This window comes from Pogoniulus pusillus, chromosome 23, assembly GCF_015220805.1.
Source record: "Pogoniulus pusillus isolate bPogPus1 chromosome 23, bPogPus1.pri, whole genome shotgun sequence".
NCBI classification, from domain to species: domain Eukaryota; kingdom Metazoa; phylum Chordata; class Aves; order Piciformes; family Lybiidae; genus Pogoniulus; species Pogoniulus pusillus.
Genome location: NC_087286.1, coordinates 8,034,906 through 8,060,156, shown reverse-complemented (window position 1 = coordinate 8,060,156; position 25,251 = coordinate 8,034,906). Strand labels below are relative to the sequence as shown.

Sequence of the window (25,251 nt, the reverse complement as noted above, 5' to 3'; positions counted from 1 at the left end):
TTTGCTTCCCAGCATGATGCTTCATGCATTCTTCCCATTTGAAATCCACATTGCTGGAAACCAGAACTTCACAGCAACTGACAGGTTAAAATACTGCATAACAAATTGAGCCAGCACTAGAAAATTCTCTATTCCCCATTTTCCCTGTCCATTTAACATAGTGGATAAGAAAACTACACAGAAATATGAACAAACACAATCCTCTAAGAGATCTTTCGCAGAAAGGCTATTGGTCCTAAACAGAAAATGAATAAATTGAAGCAGTAGCACCTTTGTTGTGAGCCAACACCCTGTAAGTCATCTTACATTTTACAGGAGACAGCCAGCACAAGGCACACAAATCTGACTGAATACATTTTGAACTTCAAGGTTCAAGCAGTATAAAATTCACGCGTATCCACTACTGCTAAAACACAAATTAAACTCACAAAGGCATTTCCTTAGCACGTTTTATTAGCACCTTTATGTTCCAGCGCCTGACTCGACACGGTTAAAATACAGCAGGTATGCTTCTGTAGCCTTTTGAGCAAAGCAGCATTTATCATTGTGGAATTAACACAGCATTCCAAATGATAAATCCATCAGAAGCATACAGCATCCATAAAACAACATCCTATTATTGACGACTTCAGCATGACTTTGTGTGGTTTAAAGAGAATGAAATAAGGAGCCAAGGCAGAGCCTGCCAACGCAATAGAAGACTAAAATGATTTCTCAGGGTTTTTACACGCTTAGGCGTGGTATCATAGCACAGCATTTCCTGTCCAATTCATAACATGCTCGATTCCAGAATATCAATGTGCCCTGTCTTTTGAATGCCAGACAGGTTACAAAAGCCCAGAGTGTGCAGGCATAAAATTAATACAGAGCAAAGTAGGAAGGAGGGCGAGGCATTTACATTGCTGCTGCAATGTTAACACCGAGCATTAGTGAAGTGCAAAAACACTAAGAGAAAACTGACCAAATAACACAGGCACAGACCACAAATTAAGAGATTAGCATTATGAAGAAAATTCAGCTCAGTCTCTCTAGCTCATTTCCAGCAAACTTGATGTTTCACATTCTTGCTTCTTGCAAACCATTAAGAAAAACATGCCTTACAAAACCATCCGAGCAATGGCTACTGTATGTTTCTTACCAGTGCTGTGACATCCTTTGTAAACTGCAGCTGGCAGAAAACAGGAAAACATAGTAAAAACTGCTTACAGATGCAATGACAGAATTATCTTCTCATATTGATGTTGAATACAGAAAGCTAAAAATACAGCTGATTTCGCTGGAAGGTACCAACAGAGGTAAAGGGCAGCAAAGCATAAGAAATAACTTCAGCATCCTTGTGAGCATGTCCATCCCAGGCGCTGATCTGCTCCTCACATTTATCCTCTGCCCTTACAGAAAGCAAAATACATTTGTGCCATTTTGCCTTGGTGCATCCCTAAAGCTGCCTGCAGAGAGCTCTGGCTCTATGCAACGAGACTTCCCTTCCACTACAGCAACATTTCTGTCTCTCGTTTCCCCTGGGCTGCTACTGTCCCTGCTTCCCGGTGACGAAACAAGGACTTTATTATGCACTGCAACCAGCACACCCCTTCCTCACATATATGGGAACACGACCACAAGCTGTCAGCTGACTGCAGCTGCTTTCCTGCTGTACATCTGAAATGAGAGGAATGATGCTGCAGAAAGAGTCTGCTCATGTGATTTGGATTTTTTTTTCCTCCCTCCACTCATAGTAAAAACCAAGTTGGATTTCCAGTTGCACATTTAATGGAAGGAAGGACCGAGAAACATTTCTGAATCTCTAAATAAATGGCTTTTGAAGATCTTGGTAGGCTGTAAGAATTGCAAAAAAAAAGGACTCAGATGCTTAAGACTCAGGAAACAGAGATCAGAGACTACTGGTATACAAGACAGACAAAACCAATCACTCCCCACGATCAAAAACCAATTCCTCCTTTCCACAGCTGGCCATGTGGTTCAAAACCTGGGACACCCACACATTACACCAACATAGAATACACTCTGTTTATGCTTCTGTAAAACATGCCCCTGACAAACAATGCTTCATTGACTTTGACAGCAGGAAGGCTACAGTCCAAAACTGCTGTGATCTGATTGTAACTGAAGACTATAAATGAGTACAAAAATATCAGTTCTCCGCTCTTAAAAAAAAAATTTACACACAGGTATTAAAACATCTTCTTCAAAAGACAGCATCATTTTAGGGTCCCAAGTGGCATCAGATGGGCTTTCTGCCTCCATCTCCCCAAAAAAGAGGACACTGCCATGATTCCAGGTACATCTGGATAGACAGATTGTGGGTTTTGAGCAAGACACCGTTACTGAAACAAAGGTTTTGATGGCGAAAAGTGTCGTTCTTTCACCCTTATTCCACCCACTTCCTGAAGGGTCACCCAAAAAGCAAGCTGAAGATTCTTCCAGGAACAAAAAAGTTTACAAATGTAGGCTGTGACATTTCCACAAGAATATTTAATGCCTCTGTTTCAGAATTCTGAAGAAGGGCCTATAGAGAAATACTGCAGCTTACACAGAGATGTCTGGATCTATTCCAAGCAACATCATGTTGAACGATGCATTAGCAACCTTTGTACTAGGAAATGTTTTAATTGATTTAACCAGAAGGTGATTGTTTAAATTTCAGAAGAGGTTTGAAGACTAAAAAATGAAGTAGACCAATGTACTACTTTGCATTCATCTGCTATTTTGACACTTCACATATTGGCAGTCATATATGAAGCACAGTTTGAATACTCTCTTCTCCCTTTTGTTCCTGAAGTGATACATAGTACTACTTTGATCTCTTAGGTGATTGCAATAGATACAGACTCGTTAAAAGTCATTAGGGTATGGCTTGAACTTCAATCTCAAAAAAGCTTTAATTGAAAAAGGGCTGCAAACTTGAAAGAAAAAAAGTATTTTTTTTACATCCAGATGCTTCAGCCACACTACTCAAATTCCTACAGGAGCCTGGTACTCTGTAGTTGCTCAGAAGTTTCAACATGATAGAAAAAAGAACAAAACCCAACGAAACACACACCAAAAAAACCAAATAAAAACTAGTCTGGATGTTTTATGAGCTCTATCCCACCTTGTCAAAACAACAGCAGTTACAGAAGGTTTGCAAGTCCAACAGTTCAGTGACAATACCAGCTCTGATGGATAACAGCTGTGCAACAATTACTAGAGGGAAACTGCTGTGCTTACAGTAAGGACTCAGCATGCTTCCACTTACTGGGTAAAATTTCTTTCCCACTTAGCAATCTGGTTTTGTTTGCACCAAGTTTGCAAAATCCTATGGCAAAGGTTTCCAATATGAATGTGTGTAGTCATTAGCACATTAAGGGTTTCACTGCTAAGGTAAACAGACTCAGGCCATGTGACAAGTAAAATGAATTCAAAGCAAACACAACATTCTACAAGGTATTTCATTAACCCTCACGTTCAGCTGAAGGGGTTTGCTCTCTCTTTCCCCACCTGATTCAAGGCTAGAATGACAACAGCCAGCAAAGGACTCCTCTCACTAAGAATTATGGTGAAAATACTACAGTTTCAAGACCAAGTCCTACAGCCCTAAGTCCAAATCCACAGAAGCATGCAGGCAGATGCTTCACTGACGATGTGCATGCTTCACTACTCTTCACTAAAGGCTGAATAATAGCACTGATTTCAGCTGAACTGCTAGCAAAACTGCAGATAAGTGTTTTGATGAATCAGAAGCTAATGTGCCCAGCACCTTGCAACAATGAGCTTGAGGCATTGTTCCCTCATTCCATAACCAGTTTGATGATGTTTCCTCACTACTAAATAATTCTCTTTCCTGATCCTAACTTATTGTTATCACATTTAGCGTATGGGAACTGCTCACTAGAAAAGGTTTTCAGCTGTCTTAGAAAGAAACATTTCTCAGTTATCATTTGCTCTGGGGCAAGAACATCAGTAACACTGCTCCAGCCCTTTCATGGCATTTCACTCTGCGACACCCAGCAAACATGGTTAGATAATAAAGAAACAAACAAACCCAACCCCACACCAAAACAAAGACCAAAACCCCACAAACAAAACCAACACCCAAACAACTGCACATCCTTTCCTCCCAATGGCAGCAAAATTTTAGTCTTCACATTTAATGCCTTAAGCCCAAGAAATTGGATTTCCAAATACAAGCTGTTTAAGAGGCCTTCTGCTGAATATTAGCTTAAACTAAGGTAAGGAGAGTTGATGTAAACAGTTTTTTCTAATCTAAGCAATGTTATACAACAAAGTTTAAGTCTCTTCTAGGTCACTAGATCTACACACCACACCCCTCCTTCCATTGTAGTCGCTGCCAGCACTTTAATATTCACCTCCATGCACATCAGTAACTGCGTCAGTACGAAATCTGGAAGTAAACAAGAGCTCCAAGACTGAACTCAACACAAGCTACTTAGAAAAACATCTCTGCTGATTACAAGGAAAGGAAAAGATTTCATCATCTGCCAGTGAAACAGCCATGTTGCTCCTTTAGGTCTGATGTGATTTGGTCTCAGGGAAAAAGAAAAAGACTGTTGATTTTGACTGTGAGCAGTCCTGTACTCAGAGGCATGAGGCTGCTGAGGCAACATTAAAGTTAAGAATTAATTTCCTTATGTAAGTCTTTTTTTCTAATACAATTGCATTATTGGCAATGCCATGGGGATGCAAGGCCTTGAGAGCTGCTGAATTCCACATGACAAAGCAGCAAACTCTCCCAGTATACAGAAAACTTTCATATCCTTTGACCAGAAAGAGGCAGAAGATGAAGCTCTGAGTGACTTTCACTCACTTTCTTGGTCATTCCCACTCAGGACTTTGTTCCTCTACTATTCATGACATATGAAATGTCTGTTCAAACATGGTCAACTTTCAGTTACTGAGAGGTAGTTTCAATGGTCTGGAATTTTAAGGAAAAACCAAGACCAAAATTAAAGGTAAGCAAGAGAGAATTAAACCTATTACAAACATATAGGATTAAACAGTCCCCCTTTATTTCCACATTTACTGTTATTCACAGAATGCTCCAGAACATCTTTCTGTAAATGAAACTGGAATGCTAGGACATGTTTCAACACATCTGCACTTCTCCTGTAGGCATAGGCTGAAAGAATTGAGGCTTAAGCTGAAGAAGGGTCTGGGAACACCTTAGAGCTACATTTCAGTAACTGAAGGGGACCTGCAGGAAGGTTGAGGAGGGACTGTTTAGGAGGGCTTCTAGTGATATGACAAGGAGCAGTGACTTGAAACTGGAGCAGGGAAGATTTAGGTTGGATATAAGGAGGAAATTCTTTACAGTGAGGGGGGTAAAACACTGGAACAGGCTGCCCAGGGATGCAGCTGAGGTCCCATTCCTGGATACATTCAAGATCAGACATGATGTGGCCCTGGACAACCTGATTTAGTTGGAGGTGTCCCCGCTGCCTGCAGGGGGGTTGGACAAGGTGACCTTTGAGGGTCCCTTCCAATCTGATTCAATCTGTGCATCTGTGACACACATACAAGGCAGTGTAAAGCCTACAGTAAAGCTGGCCTGGAAGAGGACTTAGCAATTTCAATTTTCTCTCTCTTTTACATTATTTCCTGTGTAGCACAAAATGCTTTAGAAGCACTGAGGTGTCACAATTTGAAGAAGTTTTTAGTATTAAATAGGTTTCCCAAAGGCTACAAAACCACAACAATTCCATTAAACACACTTGAGAAAAAGAACTATTTGTAGTTGACCTAAATGTGTCTTCCCACTTGTATGAAGTCAGTGGTACCAAAACCTGCAAGATGCCAAAAGTCTGTCAAAAAAGGTTGAGAATGCTACTCAAATTGCTGAAACTCAAATCTGAAACACTGAGTAAAATATAATACTCATCCTCCTCCTCACAGTCTCAAAATGGTTACATATATTCAAGTGTCTTAAAATTATCAAAAGAGATTAAGTCAACTCATCAAGTTTGAGGAGGTGTGTGAAAAAACTCAATGCATTCCTAGATGCCAAGAGTTCAAGTTTTTGTCACAAATAGAAGTGTTTTAAATATCACTTCCCCCATCCTCGAGGTGCTATTCTTATGCCTCTGTCAGCAAAGGAACAGGACTGACATTTCAATAGTGGTAGTTTTTCCACACGTAATTCCCTCCTCAACATACAGAGAGAGGAGCTGTCTCTTCACAGCTTTCCTCTGGAAGTTGCTATGTGGAACTGACAGTCCTCAAGCCATGCCCATTTCTACCCCACAGCAAGCAGCAGGATGAACTCCTCCATGTTGTATCATCATCATCATGGACTAACCCACAACAAGCTACAAGAGATCCATACAGGCTGGAGAAGTAATGCAAAGCATCTTTTGCAGATGATTCAACCTCTCAAACCTAATCCTGTGTCTTCAAAAGAAGAGCCTTGCACAGAAAATATAACTCTACCACAACTGACAACTCAAACTTTTTTTTAATGACATCTACAAGTTATTCCCACACATGGCTACACTATTCTTTCCTACATCTCCCACAGGCAGGTATTTTTCCCTCTCTTACCCCTCAATCTCCTCCAGAAAGACTTTATTCTCTTTTTACTATTAAATTTGCCTAGCCTCCCTTTCCTCCTCTGTCCTCATTAACTCACTGATCTAAGAACACAAATGCCTATCAACTGTTTTTCACTTACACTTGGGCTTCATGCTTCAGCAGAAGGAAGATGTACTCAAGACTCTCTTGTCCAGTCAAACAAAAAGGTTTAAACCTACTTGTTCTGCCTTATCCAGATCCTTAAACTGTTCAGACTACCAAACTACATTAGACATGTATAGTATGACCATCCAGATCATTTCAAACTTAGAACTATTCTTTTGTTTCTACAGTATTCACAGTTCCAATTTTCTGTAAAAAAAAGACCACCTAAGTCTTACTCATGTGCTCAGAACTCCCCCACTGCTCCCAGCATTTTCAGTGCTGATTAATGAAATATTCTTTATCAAATGTCCTCAATATATCACTTTTAATAACCATAGCTTGTTGCCCTAACTAACTGAGCTCTTCTACTAAGCCCCATCTTCACCTTCAGCTCAAGACAGAATTTCTTCTGGATTTTGTTTTGGTTTTACATTTCTTTGGGTTTTTTTGGTGGTTGTTGGGCTCTTTTTGTTTATCTGTTTTGGTTTTCTTTGCTTTGTTTAGTCTGGGGGGAGTGGTGTTTGGGTTTTTTGCCCCTTAATACAGGAAAACAGCTACTGAAACCTACTGTCATTTAAAAATCAAGTCTTACTATTTCTGTGTGGATTGGAAAACACAATTTCCAAACTACTAACCAGAAAACCCACCCTGCTTGTCCTCTTCTACCTTTCTTCAACTTCCAACTAAAAACAAACCAGAGCATATGAGCGGGTTAGGTATTGTTCTGGTTCTTCGCTACGTGCACTTACACAGCGTATTTTGTTCGCAGCTCTTTCGAATCATAGAATCAACCAGGTTGGAAGAGACCTCCAAGATCATCCACTCCAACCTAGCACCTGGCCCTGGCCAATCAACCAGACCATGGCACTAAGTGCCCCAGCCATCGTTTTCTTCAACACCTCCAGGAACAGTGACTCCACCACCTCCCTGGGCAGCCCATTCCAATGCCAATCACTCTCTCTGGCAGGAACTTCCTCCTAACATTCAGCCTAGACCTTCCCTGGCACAACTTGACACTGTGTCTCCTTGTTCTGTTGCTGGATGCCTGAGAGAAGAGCACAACCCCACCTGGCTACAGCCTCTCTTCAGGTAGGTGCAGACAGCAATGTGGTCTGCCCTGAGCCTCCTCTTCTGCAGGCTGCACACCCCCAGCTCCCTCAGCCTCTCCTCACAGGGCTGTGCTCCAGGCCCCTCACCAGCTTTGTCGCCCTCCTCTGGACACCTTCCAGTACCTCAACATCTCTCTTGAATTGAGGAGCCCAGAACTGGACACAGTACTCAAGGTGTGGTCTGACCAGTGTTGAGTCCAGGGCCAGAATAACCTCCCTTGTCCTATTGGCCACACTGTTCCTGAGCCAGGCCAGGATGCCATTGGCTCTGCTGCCCACCTGGGCACACTGCTGGCTCATCTTCAGCTACTATCTACCAGTACCCCCAGGTCCCTTTCTTCCTGGCTGCTCTCAGCCACTCTGTCCCCAGCCTGTAGCACTGCTTGGGGTTGTTGTGTCCGAAGTGCAGAACTCTGCACTTGACCTTATTAAATCTCATCCCATTGGCCTCTGCCCACCCATCCAGCCTGTCTAGGTCCCTCTGCAGGGCTCTTCTACCCTCCTTAAGTGACATTCAAGGGGACTGAATTATCCCCCACCTGTATATGCAGGGCCTCAGCTCAAACTGAGAATGCATAGACACTTGCATAACAAAATCTTTACAGCAGCTGCAATCGAAGATGTTGGTAATAAAACCTTCAGCACACTCAGTATCTTGCCTCTCTCCTGGAAATGCACTGATAATTAGTGAGTTGTTAAAAACAGCTCTTTTCAAACACCATATACTAATTTCATTTCCTAATGATGAGCAACCTCTTTAAGAGTCAGACAACCTAGTTAAAGAAAGCCAATTCATATATTTTAACATAAGCCAACTAATTAAAAACAGACTAAAAATACAAACACTAAGATTATTTCTTTTTAAGAAGATGCTAGAAATACCTTCTGAAGAAGGTATTCTCCACTAGATTTAAATTCCTCTGAAATTTTAGGGATGGCAAACAAGCAGGGAAATGTTTAAGGAGCAACAGGGAGACAAGCAGCAATTATTTCCTGGCAGCACAGTTCAAAGACTTCATAACCAAGAGCAGGAATTTTCTCTTTAGTCAGCAATGCCTGAGTATAAGCTTCAAACATACCAGCTGAAGGATGTCCTCATCTTTTGGCATCACACTAAGTTCCAACACGCTGTCACTGAAACAGAAGAAAAACACCACACATGAACTTCTGGAAGAGATCTCCCATTCACCTTACAAAGATGATCCAGGAACTTTCACAGACCAAAAAACTATTCCAAAACTCCCAGCCAGATTAGTTCACACCACAGAAACAAACACTGATTTCTATTAGCATTAACAAATAAGAGTAGAACAGAAATCTGTCTGAGAACTACACCTATGATGTCAGCAAATCTAATGCATTAAGCCAACACACTTGGTTAGGTTTATTATTACCTTCCTTGAGTCCTAAGGGACATTGGTTTGGAGCTTCAGAGACAAAACATGGTGGCAATTCTCTGACCACATCCCATCCATTTATAACTAACTCTTTTGGCACTCTTTAAAACGTGTAACCCCTACACTGTGTGAAAAGTGGGGCACTGACTTACACCCTTCTGCTCCAATCCCTTCCTAGCAGAATCAACCTAAGCATACTCAGACATCTGAAATATAGGTGATAAATTCCTGCTATCTGTAAAGTGCTGAGCTTGCTGGTGAACTGCTGAAACCAAAAGCAGCAGCACCATATAGATCCTGCAATTCAGAGAGCACAATCAATAGAATTTAAATACAGGCAAAATGGGGAGACACTGAAACAGGTTGCTCAGGGAGGTTGTGGATGCTCCCTCCCTGAAGGTATTCAAGGCCAGGTTGGATGAGGCCTTGAGCAACCTGGACTAGTGGGAGGGGTCTCTGCCCACGGCAAGAGGGTTGGAACTGGATGGTCCCTTGCAACCCAAACCATTCTGCAATTCTGTGAAAACCAGGACACCAAATGTACCAGGTATCAGTTAATGTAGAATAGTGAAACCCACAGTTTGTATCAAGCAGAAATCTGTGTTTTCACAAGAGAGAGAACATTCTTGTAGTATTTGATGCAGAAAACCAAATTCATTGCCACATCTGCGAGAGGAATACACTGCTCACATGCATTAAATGCAAAATGGAAGAGGTACAGAGAAGGGCTACAAAAATATGACTTGCTTTGAATATTTGAACTGGGCTTAAAAGCCAGTAAATTAAAAGATTATGACTATTATCTAGAAATCCTAAATTACAAAGAAAACCCCATACAACCTCACTGGGTGTATTAGAGTAGAAATTAGCTCCTCTGTGCTGTCAGCACAACGCATCTGCTGAGAAAAGACACAACCACCACAGAGACTGACCACTAAACTCAGGGCACACAGAACAGGCTATGAAAGCACTGAGGAAGACTTCAGCTTCCTAGTTCTATAGAAAAGGAAGTCATATTCTCAAATGGGTGGTCTGTGATTTATTATGCTTTCTTACATTGGAAAAAAGGTTTTATTTTGTGGTTCCTTTTCCATTTATTAGTAGCCACAGACATAAGGCTGCATGCCAAAACAGCAGAGTAAGTGTATTTGGTTTCACCATCTTAATCTATTATTCATTTTTGAAGGAAAAAAAGGAAGAGGGGAAAAAATAAAAGACCTTTGAGAGTCCCTTCCAAGCCAATGCAATCTGTGGATGCTTTTGGTGCATCACACTACATGACCTCCATGCATTAGGAAGTGTTCATAAGAGCTAACAGACAGAAAGTGGCACTTGGCACTAAAACATTCAACACAGCACTGCAAATTCTCAGAGAGCTCTATAATGTAAGTAACTTGCATCACACATGTTAAGAGCTCAAGCAGAAGAGATTCCATTCAAATTCCCCAAGGTTTAAGAAGAAAAAAGTTGGAAATCATTTTCCTGCCTTAGCATTTCAAACCATAAATAACTTACTGTAAGTAACTCATCTCCAAGAGGATTACAGAAACACATTTTTAATGGAGCAAACCAACAGCTATTGGTAACAAATACAAACCCTTGACTTAAAAATGAGCCTGTGGCTAATCCCACCCAGGACACAATCCATTCTATCAACTCTGTCAAGGTGTGGCCTTCATCTTAGAATCATAGAATGGTTTAAAGTTTGGAAGGAAGCTTCAAGATGAGCTAGTTTCATGGTTGAGTTCTCACGAGGACAGAGCAGAGAGGGAGAATCACCTCCCTTGATCTGTTGGCCACACTTTTGGTGCAGTCCAAGCTTCAGAGAGGACTTCCAGAAGAAACAATCTGCATAAGGTCAGCTTTCTTATCTCCAACAAGAGCAAAGTAGGTAACATTCTAGGCACAGCATGAAACTTTTCTGAGAACAATACAAAACATGGCTGTAGGCAGGTGGGGGTTGGTCTCTCCTGCCAGGCAACCAGCAACAGAACAAGGGGACACAGTCTCAAGTTGTGCCAGGGGAAGTATAGGCTGGATGTTAGGAGGAAGTTCTTTACAGAGAGAGTGATTTCCCATTGGAATGGGCTGCTCAGGGAGGTGGTGGAGTCACTGTCCCTGGAGGTGCTCAAGAAAAGCCTGGATGAGGCACTTAGTGCCATGGTCTAGTTGACTGGCTAGGGCTGGGTGCTAGGTTGGACTGGATGATCTTGGAGGTCTCTTCCAACCTGGTTGATTCTATGGCCACATTATATCCCACTCCTAAGTCCCACTGGATCATTTCACTTAATGCAGCTAATTTCTGATGTCTGCAGCATTATATAATGAAGACAAACAGCTACAACTGAGCAACTGTCTAGAAAAATAATGAGTAGCTATGGAAATGGAGCTGCAGGAGCAATCGAATCAAAAATAATCAGCAAGTCTAAACTGAGTTTCACTGCAAAACAGCTGAACAGTGGGAACCCTCTCCTTGGAAGCAAGAGAAGATAAAATGTCTTGGGTCCTAAAAAATTGCTCTGAGGGAGATCAGAAAAATGACAAAAGAAAAACAAAAGTCGGCACCATATTTTAAAGGGTACTAAAGACTCTAATTAAATATATAACCACTAGAACATCTGAAAACCATCACCCAATATACTGAGACTACAAACAAAACTGTCTCTAAGTCCTAGGTGAAAGAGATTTCAAGTGACAGCTTAGCCTTTCAAAAGGTTTTTCAGCAAAGTCACTTGCACAAAGCCTACAAAACCCACTAAGGTGTGCTGGGTGAGAGATGAGCTGAGAGACAAAGCAGAGCAAGAACTGTCACTTGGTATTTCAGAGGATGAAAAGCTTAAGTATATTCAAAAGTCAATTTGTGCAAGATCAACCTATCAAGGACCATCAAGTCAAGGGATACAAATAAAAGCTTTGGTTCAGCAAGTTCTTAACCCAAGGATTTCTGGCAAGTGGGCTGGTATTAGCTGACCAAGTATCCCTACACTACAGTTACAGTGTTTCACATCCTTCTAAGAATAAATTACTGGATATTATCAGAGAATACTGCCATAAACAACTCATCAGTCTGAGCCAGGATGGCTCTGCTGATGCAAGAGCAGCAGCTAAAGCAAGAGGCACACACCATAATGGAATTTTACTTGCCATGAAATGGCAACACAAGAAATAAACTACTTTGTGCAGAACAAATTGCTCTGAGACAAAACATAAACCAAACCAAATGATTTCAAGCAAAGAATTAGAAAAAGTTCCTTCTTTAGTCATATAAGGAACACTACCTGTAAGCTACAAGGAAGCTAGACCTGACTTGGGGTCTGAGCTTTTTCTATGGATCAGAATTAGTATTTATCTGTTTATCTAAGAGGTTCAACTGAAGCCTTTCTGATAGTTCTATTTTCTGTTTAAAACACTCAAGGATGCACACAACCTCTGGTTGTGAGCTTGTGTGATGTACGCATCTGGCTCTAGACAAACTGTCCTCATCTCCCAACAGCAGCATCCCTTTGTCTTCTCTGCACTCATGGAAATTCGGGGGGACAGATGTAGTAGAATACTGCACCATTCCTGGCTTGATAGCCACTAAGTAACACTGATCAGAGCTTGTTTAGGCATCCCTGCTTTACTCAAAGTGCACAGGGTCACATTCCTCTGGAATGCTTTGCTACCTACACTCATGAGGCTGAACATAAAGCTCTATTCATAGATCCTGACTTCAAAACCTCTGGCTGTGAAAGGCCACTGGAAGATGTGACTGGGGTCTCTTTTTTGGACTAAAGTAAGAGATATAACTGACTCATGTAACTGGTGGGCATGTCAAGTCCTATCCTGGGTGTACACTGCTGTACAGCTGTGCTGTATGTACAAATACTAAATGAAAATATGCATGGCTGGTGTTAACTCCACTAGAAGTTGTTAAAAGACATAGATCTCATCTTTCCAGTTCTTGGCTAGAAAGCACTAATGACACAAACCACATTTCATACCTCTGAATGCAGAGTTTTGTTGTTTGAAGCAATCATACCTGAGAGGTACATATTTTCTCCTATGAGGAGAGGCTGAGGGAGCTGGGGTTGTTTAGCCTGGAGAAGAGGAGGCTCAGGAGTGACCTCATTGCTGCCTACAACTACCTGAAGAGACATTGTAGCCAGGTGGGGGGTGGCCTCTTCTGCCAGGCAACCAGCAACTGAAAAAAGGGACACAGTCTGAAGTTGTGCCAGGGAAGTACAGGCTGGGTGTTAGGACGAAGTTCTTCACAGACAGAGTGATTTCCCATTGGAATGGGCTGCCCAGGGAGATGGTGGAGGCACTGTCCCTGGAGGTCTTCAAGACAAGACTGCATGAGGCACTTAGTGCCGTGGGCTGGTTGACTAGATAGGGCTAGGGGATAGGTTGGACTGGATGATCTTGGAGGTCTCTTCCAACCTGGTTGATTCTATGATTTTGAATGAAACCTTGAGTAAAGACTCCACTGAAATAGGAAGATCAGGATATTCATTTTCCTGCTTCAAGTTTTAGGTATAACTAAGTCTTCATGAGTGAAAATTCACTAAACCCAGAATGTGACAAGTGAGATGTATTTAGAGAACATTCTTCCATGCTGATCACAACACAGCTTCTTTCAATATCTCTCATCACTACTTTGGGAAGTGGTTGCTACAGAACTGGAACTGACACTGAGGCAGATATGGCACACAAAAGCTAGTAGCTAGATTCACGTGTGGACATGACTGCTAACTAAATCATGTCACCATTAACACATAAGCATCCTAACATGCTGCAAAACCAGAGGTGTGCACTAGCACAAAACCTTTCCTTTACCTAATATGCTGATGTCCAATCAGATCTGCTAAGTGAGGTAACTGACTTTTCAGCAATGTGATCTGGCGGCCAAGAAGGCCAATGACATTGTGGGGTGTATTAGAAGGGCTGTGGTTAATAGATCAAGAGAGATTCTCCTTCCCTTATACACTGTATCTAGAGTACTGTGTCCAGTTCTGGGCCTCTCAGTTCAAGAAGGACCTCAGGGAACTGCCTGAATGAGTCCAGCACAGAGTGAAACATCCTCCTTACGAGGAGAGCCCGAGGGAGCTGGGGCTCTGCTGCTTGGAGAGGAGAAGCCTAAGAGGCAATCTCATTAATGTTTATAAGTACACAAAGACTGAGTGCCAAGAGCATGAAGCCAGGTTTTGCTGGGTCATGCCCAATGACAGGACATGGAGCAACGGGTGGAAGTTGAGGCACAGAAGTTCCATAGAAGCAGGAGGAGGAATTTTTTTCCCTGTGAGGGTGACAGAATGCTGGAAGAGGCTGCCCAGAGGGGCTGTGGATGGTCTCTCTCTGGAGATATTCAAGACCTGCCTAGATGCACTCCTGTGTGATCTGGTATAGGTGTTCCTGCTTTGCAGGGGGTATGGACTGGATAAGCTTTTGAGGTCCTTTCTAGCTCCTAACGTTCTGTGATTCCTGTGAAAAGGACATGTGTAGTGTACAGACACCTAATCTGCCTACTGAAATTCAGACAACCTTCCCCTAGGGCTCCAAGTGCAACTTCACGTGGGACAGCAGCACACCCATTCTCAAACCCTTCTCAGCACTGAGTGAACACACAAAGAAAAACAACAACACTGCCTGTGCCTTATGGGAAATGCAATACAACTACTTTGCCAGAACTCCCAGAAGTGGTCATTTTCTGCTTAGTATGCAAAAAACACATGTGCCATGGAACTAAACACTGGTATCTTACCTGTTCTGTATTAAAGCAATGACTTGAGAATATGTCTTCCCAATAACACTTTCTCCATTGACCTTTATAATTCTGTCACCTGTAAAGGGAGAGAAAAGTTACACCTCCAGTTAATTTACCTAGGCTTTTTTAAATCACTTTAACATTGCACTTCTCTACCACACAATAATCAGGACCACCAGTATGTTAAACTGAAGGTTAGCCTGCTTTAAAAAAGAAAATTAAGAAAGAAAACAAAATATTCACACTACATGTAACCACAGAGGGGATGCTAAATGTCTATTCTTCTCTCAGACCCTTTTCAGATGTGGTATCTTTTCCTAAGCTTCCAAATAAGTCACCTAGAAATACATTGAAAAACACAAGCAGGTGTAAGCTGTATCAGAGGCTTACTAGCAGTGATCACCTCACTAGAGTGAGGTGATTCTTCCACTCTCTAACCTGCTCTCAGGAGACCCCCACCTGGAGCCCTGTGTCCATTTCCAGGGCCCTAAAGGAGGACATGAAACTGCTGAAGCAGGTCTAGAGAAAGCCAAAGAGATTATCAGAGGGCTGGAGTACCTTCCCTGGGGGGACAGATCAGGAGAGTTAAGGCTGTTCAGCCTGGAGAATAGAAGGTTTCAGGCAGACTTTAAGAGTAGCCTTCTAGTACTTGGAGGGGGCCTAGAGAAAAGCTTGGGAGGACCTTTTTAAAAGACTAGTAGCAACAGGATGAGAGGGAATGCATTAAACCTTGAGGGGGACAGACTTAGACTGGAGACAAGGAAGAAATTCTTGCTGGTGAGGGTGGTGAGACACTGGAACAGGCTGCTCAAGGAGGTGGTGGATGTTCCCTCGCTAGAGGTTTTCAAGGCCAGGTTGGAAGGGGCACTGAGTCACCTGGTCTAGTGGAAGGCATAGTGATGTGGTTGAACTAGATGATCTCCCAAGTCCCTTCCAACCTAAAACATGCCAAAAATCTGTGGATTTTTGAGGAGTATTCAAAAGACATCTCTTACATGCAAGTTATTGTAACCTGTTCCTCAAATTTGCAGTACTCCAAACTTTCTGGTGAGAAGCAGCCAGATAAGCTCTTGAAACACAGCTCATTGATTCTGAGTAAGGAAGCTTGTGCTGAGTCTATCAGTATTACAAAAAAGCCTGTGGCAGTGAAATCAGAATTGACAAACAAACCTACACTCATTAGATTTGCAAGACCTTTCTTTCCAGTTGTGTGACCAAGAAACAAAGCCAAGCTGAATTAGGAAAGAAAATGCAGAAAGTTGATTCTACAAAGCAAGAATTGCATCCAGTGTCTGTATCAGAGGTTAAGCATCTGCCTGTCTACCCATTCCCTGAGTGTTTTGTAATATCATTTCAAGATAAAGATGGAGCAATAAATCTTACCCTGAAGTTTTAAACAAGAAATAATGGCATCACCTAATTAGATGTAACTGCCATCAGCAGTGTGTTTTAAGAAGAGTATTCTGGTCATTTACATTTCTTTTCCTCATTTAATTTTTCTGTTATTTTAGGCTTCTAAACAAAAAAATTCTTCTATGGCTATAAACAAAAAATATTCTCCACAGATTTTCTCTCTTTCAATCTGGCAAACACTGAAGAGAGCAGAAATCAACGTGGCTCCTCTGTACAACTTCAGCATATGCTGCGTTTTATCAAGTCAAAACATTGCTTTATATAATCACATGAAAATAATGCCAAAGTAGCCCTTCACTGAATAACTACTTAAGGAGTTAAAAAAAGAAAAATGCCTTATGCTGCACAAATAGGATCTAGAAATTGCTGATCATCCTAAATCTTTGCATTCCTTTAGAAAGAAACATACCAAAATTAGTCTATTCCAGTCAAATTCACGCTCAGGGAACTGCTGCGTAGAGTCCAGCACAGAGCCAGAAAGACGCTGAAGAGAGTGGAACATCTACCTGCTGAGGAAAGGCTGAGGGAGCTGGGGATCTTCAGATTGGGAAGAGGAGTCTGAGGGGGGACCTCATTCATGTGAAGGGCAGTGTCAGAAGCACAGAGCCAGGCGCTGCTCAGTGATGTCCAATAATAGGACAAGGGGCAATGGGTGCAAGCTGGAGCAGAGAAGGTTCCATGTGAACATAAAGAGAAGGTTTTTCACTTTGAGCGTGACAGAGCCTGAGAACAGGCTGCCCAGAGAGGTTGTGGAGTCTCCTTCTCTGAAGACATTCAAAACCTGCTTGGGTTTGGTTCCTGGGTGACCCTGCTGTGGCAGAGGAGTGGAACTGGATGATCTTGGAGGTCTCCTCCAACCTGGTTGATTCTATGATTCTATAACTCAGTTTCCAGAGCTCACTTCCAACCCCTAACATTCTCTGATTGTGTTTCAACATTAATTGTTCTAGAACATATCATTAGGGACACAACCACAATAACCACAATCCTTTCACACAACCTGTGTTTCACGTTTTTTAAGGAGAGAAACCTGTGTTTGCAGTGTTATCCACCTACACAAGTTACAAGCACAGCACTTCTATGACTTGCCCCTCTCACACAGCTTTTTCCTTTTTTTTAACCCTCCCTTCATCACTTCAGTAAAAGGTGTGACAAAGTACCTGGCACTTCACAAAAGAAAAATATGTTCATTCCTCTCCAGTTTGATTAAATCAAAAACTGAGTGAAAACTGGTAAGAAGAGACAGGCTTGTTCCCATTTAATTCAAATAAAGTAGACTAATTTAAATGTTAAGGACAAAAATCTGTTTTGATGTTATCGATTGTCACAAAGTGAAAGAGTGAGTAGCTTTTGCAGGTGTCATCTTCCTCCCTTCTCTTGCTCCTCATTTTCTCATACACTGGTTCTTACTTTTTAAAAGATAATAAATCAAGAAAGAATCATAGAATCATAGAATCAACCAGGTTGGAAGAGACCTCCAAGATCATCCAGTCCAACCTATCACCCTGCCCTATCCAATCAACTAGACCATGGCACTAAGTGCCTCATCCAGGCTTTTCCTGAAGACCCCCAGGGACGGTGCCTCCACCACCTCCCTGGGCAGCCCATTCCAATGGGAAATCACTCTCTCTGTGAAGAACTTCTTCCTAACATCCAGCCTATACCTACCCTGGCACAACTTGAGACTGTGTCCCCTTGTTCTATTGCTGGTTACCTGGGAGAAGAGGCCACCCCCCACCTGGCTACAATGCCCCTTCAGGTAGTTGTAGACAGTAATAAGATCACCCCTGAGCCTCCTCTTCTCCAGGCTAAACAGGCCCAGCTCCCTCAACCTCTCCTCATAGGATTTGTGCTCCAGGCCCCTCACCAGCTTCGTTGCCCTTCTCTGGACATGTTCCAGCACCTCAATATATTTTATACAGAATCATCAAGTCATTAAGGTTGGGGAAAGAACTCTAAAATCATCAGGTCCAATCATCAACCCAACACAGCACCGCCTGAGAAGATGTAACAGTAATTTTGAGATGAAAACATCACTGGAGGACAACTAAAAGACAGGTTTCAAACTTCTAAAGGAAAGAATAAGGTTTAACTTGGAGACAGAACTGTATGCAGAAGCCCAAATCACATCTCATTTACATCATGTACATTAGAGAAGAGCAGTACCTGTGCACAGTCCAGCTTCAAAAGCAGGTCCACCCTCTTTAACTTGTTTAACAAATATGGTGTCCATCGGCTCCAGCCTGTTTCTTTGTTTTCCTGAGGAAGAAAGAGTATTTCTTTATGAAATGTCATTATACTGCATTGCAAGGCTTTTACAAACCCTTCATTTTCAGTCCTCACAGAACTGCAACACTGATTTTTTAATAGTGTTTCTCAGATGTACCAAAATGAGACCTGATGTTTTCTTGGAGACCTATCAAAATTCAAGCAGCAAAGGACAACTCAAAGTATATTATAATGTCTGCTCATGCTGTACATATTCATAGATTAGTTTAGGTTGGAAGGTACCTTGAAGATCATCTAGTTGCAACCCTGCCATGGACAGAGACTCCTTGCATTAGCCCAGGTTGCTCAAAGCCTCATCCAACAGGGCCTTGAACACCTCTAAGGAGGGGACATCCAAGACCTCCCGAGGCAATCTGTTCTAGTGTCTCACCACCTCACTGTAAGGAATTTCTTCCTAATCTTCCAGCTTCAATCCATTCCCTCTTGTCCTAGCAATACAAGCCATTGTCAAAAGTCCTCCCCCAGCCTTCTTGTAGCCCCTTCAGGTACTGAAAGGCTGCTATAGGGAACTCTAGACACCTTACTGTTCCCCTGGGGTGAACAGCCACAACTCCCTCAGCCTGTCCCCACAGGCAGTTGCTCTAGCCCTCTAATCACCTTTGTGGCCCTCTCTGGACCTGCTCCAACAGTTTGATATCCCTCTTCTGCTGGGGGCACCAGAACTTGACGTTGTGCTCTCGTGTAGGGTCTCACAAAAGCAAAGTAGAGAGGGAGAATCACCTCCCTCATTCTGCTGCTCACACACATCCATATACATACAGCCTAGAAGGCAATCTGCAGTAGTCAGGAACTCTAACACCTCTATCTTCTTGCCTTCCCAGCATACACTTAATATCTGTCATTCCAGAAAGGTAAGCACCTCGTGCTTTTACAGACATGCCATCAAATTTACATAGTTCACTTGAAGCAGCCACTGCTTTAATTAAAAAAACCCACAAAAACAAAACTACAGCAAACAAAACCAAACACACAACCACTACCAAGCAACCCCCTTCTCACCACCAAGAAACAACAACAAATCTCCTAACACAAACAAAACAACATAGAAAAACTCTGCAGTTACACTGCAGGCTAAAACACAGTGATGCTGTTGTGAGCTTCATCTGTAGGCAGCTGGAACAAGGCACTTCATAGCTCACTGGTGGCATTTCTATGTCAGTGAGCTAAAAACAAAATGAAGAAAATCCACAAACAAAAAACCCACCCAAATATTTGAAATTTTATTTCTAGTCTGCCAGGAGACTGCACTGAACTTAGTATCTTCTACTGTGTTGTCTCTCTTGATACCTCTTTCCTGGACAGTGTAAAACATGAACACTCACAGAAAGGGTGGCAGAACCTCTAAGGCTACAGCAGGACAAGATTTTGCGGTGTCATTGGTGCTTGTAACAGCTGTCTAGTTCTTCCCAACTCCCATCACCAGTTACTGCCCAGCCCCACACTCCGATGTGGAAATGCCACCCTTTGGAGGTGACTATGTGCTAAGCCAAGGCTGAGGAGCTGGGTCTGGGTTCCAGTTCAACAGCAGAGGGTGATATAAACTACAGAAAGGGAAGGAGGAGGACAAGAGAGCAAAGCGATTGCTTAAAACTGGCACTGCCAACAAAAGGAACACTCCTTGAAACTGGACTGTTGGGCTCTAACCACTCCTTCAGTGACTAATCTTTGACTTAGGCCTAAAAGGCACTGCTTTTGGAAGTACATTTGCTACAGCCTTAAATATCCCACCTGGCCATGTATATTAAGCCATGGCACTATCTACAGAATATAAATAAGGTGCCTCTGTTACCCCTGTTTTGGTCCCATTTTCATATGGGAAAAGCTCATTACTTGAAGAATTCTAATCAGCTGCATAAAATGAGACTTCCCTCTGACTAATTCACATTTTCCAAACAGAGGCTTTAGCCTAATGCCTTCAATATGCAAACCCTCAAGTCTTGCCAATCTACCACAAATGAGTTGAACAAAATTGCATACTCATGTGGCTCTAAACAGCCTCCTCAAAGTAACTTCAGATTGGTAGAGAAACATCAAAAAATGGATTTGATAGAATCAGGTAACCACTACCTACAAAGCAACTGGATTATGAAGTCAAGAAACCCCAGCTGGCAGCTCAGTCCCCAAATACTCTAAAATTTGATTAGCAGGACACAGCTACAAGACATACCAAATGCTCTTTGGGAGCCAAAGTTAATATCTGTCATTTTTAATCTGCTGATTCAAGCAGACACTGAACACATGATGGGTCTTGTCCTTTAAGAGGTAGTAACTTTTCAGCAAGTTTAGACAAGGTCCAAGAATAATTTACCCAGATGCCATGAACAGAAGGCTGCTTCAACCACTTACAAGACTGAGGTTAAAATATGCCCTTTCATGGCCCACTAAATGTCCTTCCCACCCTATCTTTTATTGAAGGGATACACAATCCCAAAAGCAACAAGAAAAATGTAGCAGCTCCCATGGCAGATTTAATTTAGAACCCTTACATCTGACACCAAGCACCAAGAGGCTACTCAGCTCCCATTTAAAAAACCTCCTCAAAAATCTTAGTGGCCTCCTGCTAGCTTGCCAAACACTCAGGTGCTACTTTCTGTCTTGTCTGTACCTGGACACAGGTACAAAGCAAGAGGTCAAGGAAAAAAAAGGTTACTCCTATTCAATATCCAAACTCAGAACACCTTTAATAATCTTTCCACTTGTGAGTTATAGAGGAAAACTGTGTCAGTTCATAGAGATCAGAATTAAACTGGGATTGTTCAGCCTGGAGAAGAGGAGGCTGAGGAAGGAGACCTCATTGCTCTACACAACTCCTTGAAAGGAGGTTGGAGTCAGGTGGGACCTGGTTTAAAAAGACCAGGTGTCAGAACAAGAGGAAATGGTCTGAAATTGTGCCAGGGGAGGGTCAGGTTGGAAACCAGGGAACATATTCTTTGCTGCAAGAGTGGTCAGGCACCAGAGCAGGCTGCTCAGGGAGGTGGTGGAGTCACCATCCCTGGAGGTGTTCAAGAAATGCATGGACATGGCACTCTGGGATATGGTTGCCATAGTAGTGTTGGGTAGAAGTTTGGACTTGATCTTAGAGGGCTTTTCCAGCTCAAAGAATTCTATGACAAATGATACATCAAGTATACAGAAGGCCCAAGTGCTTAAACAAGGACAGTAAGGAATGAGGACAGCAAGGAAGCAGGACAGCCTATAAAATGAAGTCCTTAGTCTACAGAATCAAAGTTAGGAAAAGCATCTGTAAACCAAATGCATGGCAAATGCAGAAAAATCTCTTTATTGCAAGGAGATTTTTCCAAGCCAATATATGTTTGATAATTATGTGCAAATCATCTAATTAACCAGCAATTTGCAACTAAAAAAAAAATATTAATTGCTACCTCCAATGAGAGCTGAAAGTAGAATCTACAAAATGAAGATGAGTGCCTTGTTTCATATACATGTTCAAATAAATGTCAAATGAAATGAAAGACTTGGATATATTTAGAATCATTTATGACTTAGCATTTCTACTACCTGATCTACTACTAGCTAAGATTCCAAGTCAACAGGAACCTTCACACTGACAGGGAAAAAGCTGCTAATTGTTTCCCAAGTGACTACAAGTACACAACTTACAATTATCAGCAGAGATCTCATTTTATTAAATATAAATCAGGATTGGACTGAACTGAGAGTCCAGCTAATGACAGTTCTGGATTTTATAATCTGCAAATTGAATTTCATCCATAGTAAGGTTTTCTCCACTAGAGAGAAGAAACCCAAAAGACCCAAGTCCAGCCCTTGCAGAGCTTACTTCACTCACTGACAAGCACCAATTAACTAAAACATACCGAGCAAACTACATTGCTAAGGATGAGCCTCTAGGAGTGGATGATAACAATTAAAATAGAGCTGTTGAGTCACTTAGCAGATAAATGCCTGGCATGCAAACGAGACAGGAGAAACACACACTTTGTTATTACTCAAAGCACCTCTGACATTTCGATTAGGCAACTCAAAGATGCTATTTCCTCTTTTGCTTACTCTTCTTTTAAACCCTTTGACCAAAACAGCCAACTATCTTCACAGCATGGGGCAGGGAGGAAAAAATAACCTGGCATGGTTAGGGGAAACAGAACCAAACTGTAGCCTCCCACTGCATTCTTTGTCAAGATCACAGAATCACAGAACCTTAGAGTTTGGAAGGGACCTCCAGAGATGGAGTCCAACCCCCCTGCCAAGGCAGGATCACCTAGGGTAGTTCACACAGAAATGCATTCAGGTTATGGCAACTTTTTCAATTCTCTCCAACTTCAAATGAACCCTTTTTCAGTTTAAAATTTAACCCACAATGAAACAGTCTACAGGATTTGCCTTAGTTCTTTGATAAGCACAGAGCCATTTAGTTTGATGTAGTGTACCTACAGGCCCTCCTCTAAGTCCAGGGGAACTACATTTACACAGCTCTTCACAGTTTCATTAAAAGCCAATGGTCTGAACTCAGTAAGTAGCTACCGAGAAACATCATAAATGTGCCAAGGAAGATTGAGAGACTTGACTAGCTCTCCATGAAGAAAGACTGAAAGAATCATGGCTGTTCAGTCTTGAGAAGAGGCTGAGAGTGGTCTTACTCATGTCTATAAATATCTGAGAGCTGGGTGCCAAGATGGTGTCAGGCTCTTTTCAGGGGAGCTCTGTGATAAGACAAGGAACAATGGTTACAAACTGGAACATAGGAGATTCCACCTCACAGTGAGGAGACACTTCCTTACTGTGAGGGTGCTGGAACACTGGAGCAGGCTGCCCAGAGAGGCTGTAGAGTCTCCCTGAGACTTTCAAAATCCACCTAGATATGTTCCTGTGCAGCCTGCCCCAGGTGATCCTGATTTGGCATAGGGGTTGGACTTAATCACTGGAGGTCCCTTCCAGTCCCTATAACATTCTGGGATTGGGATAAATTGGCAGGTCAGCCCGCTGGACATTCTGGATGTACTTTAAGGGAACAAAGAATCATCAGGCTCTGGTCTCAGTGGAAAACTAATATGCCCTCTTTTAGCATTCTCAACATTAAACCTTAACAAATTAAGTTGGATTAAAAGGCCACCGAAAGAGACCAATTTACTGTGACACTACCCTAAAGCATTAGTGCTATTTATACCTCTTGTCTCTTCTAATTCTACTATCATGTACCTGAGACCACATCATCCCAGCAATCCATGACCTTTCCAATTATTACCTTTCACATTCATTCCCTTGTTCCTTTCCTACCTTGTTCCCACCATCACAGGCACAACTAGGTCATTTGGTGAGCTGATGGATGATGATATTAAAAAAACGTGGGGATTAAATTAAATCCTGGAAGAACACAAACTACACCACCCAAATCAACAGTCTGATTAAAAAAATGAAACATCAACACTCAAAGTATTATGTAAGAGGCAGTAAGGAATCAAAAAAAGCCTTTTCCTATAAGGTTTTTTTTATCTCCACCCTTTCCCAGAGAGGTTCTACAAAGACAAACCACACTAGCACAAAGCTGAAGGAGCTCAGGTAGTAAATTGGAACCATTTAACTTAGACAGTTGAAAGGTAGAAGTTTTAATTAGTGTGGCACATTAAAAACAAACAGCCTGGTGATCAAATGTAATGATCTAGAAAGCTCAGAGAACACAGATGTCTGAAGGCTGATTAGAAAGTGCACCCTTGGTCTCTACAGAAAAGGACACTGTGTAATACACCTTGGTCACCTTTCATTTTGATGGGAAGCTAAGCTGCTCGTTGCTATAGATACCTCTGCACAGAAATAGAAGATAAAGCAGGAAAAGCAAGTAAATCACATTTAAAAGTGTGATACTGGATTATAATGATAGCAAGTTTTCCAGGCACAGTATTAAACATAAAATTGCTTAGCTCTCATACCGAGATGAAATTGGCTTCATCTCTCTCTCCGTGCTTAGAACTGTTCTCTTCAATCGTGATCCACAACTTCTGGTGCAGAGCTCCCCAGCAGCAAGTCTGAAGGAAAACCCAGGCGGATTGCCACTAGATGGCCTCTCCGCACGACATACACTGCAGCCACAGCTCTCGGCAACAAGGGATCCCCCGCAACCAACAGCCAAACACAGAGGTTCTTGCCTCTCTCCAAAGTGGCTCTAATTTGCCAACGTTAATGGCTTCAAAAAATCCTTGTGCTAATCCTTCAGAGAATTTCTGGCATACCTGTCTGTGCTAAATGAACCGAATGGCTGTTAGCCTGGAAGAGAAGATAGGCTTCTCCCAATTTTCTCCTCACAAGCTACCAACTCACTTGGGAATAGGAACAACTTGTAACAGGGTAAGTAGGAGTCGTTTCACCCACCCCCAAGATCATGCCAAAGGCATAAGAAAAAAAAAAACTTACAGATGTTGTTTTGTTACTTGTAAAGATGCAACACACAAACCTGTCAGGTTAAAAGTTGTACTGACACCTACGTCCCCTGCCTCAGAGGCAGTTCAGCTCTTTCCAGGAGCACAACTCCTACTTCCCTCCTGTTAATGACAATACTGTTATCTCTGTGCCCTCTGATCTGTATTTCAAGACAGTCAACATCCCAAGTAAGTAGCAATAGTTGAGCTATGATTCATAC

At 42.2% G+C, this 25,251-nt stretch overlaps 1 protein-coding gene across 4 annotated transcripts in view; it reads right to left on the bottom strand.

Annotated features, from left to right (window-relative positions):
* Nucleotides 1-25,251, bottom strand: part of ARHGAP21 (Rho GTPase activating protein 21) — a 144,992-nt gene that overhangs the window by 34,374 nt on the left and 85,367 nt on the right. For 3 of the 4 annotated variants that reach the window (XM_064162480.1, XM_064162482.1, XM_064162481.1), the window contains exons 5-8: nt 18,519-18,611; nt 14,937-15,015; nt 8,876-8,930; nt 1,139-1,168 (exon numbers count right to left, since the gene is read on the bottom strand). In XM_064162480.1, coding sequence (XP_064018550.1) covers nt 1,139-1,168; nt 8,876-8,930; nt 14,937-15,015; nt 18,519-18,611 — 257 coding nt within the window. The remainder of the gene's footprint in view (nt 1-1,138; nt 1,169-8,875; nt 8,931-14,936; nt 15,016-18,518; nt 18,612-25,251) is intronic. The other variant, XM_064162483.1, reaches the window with a different exon arrangement.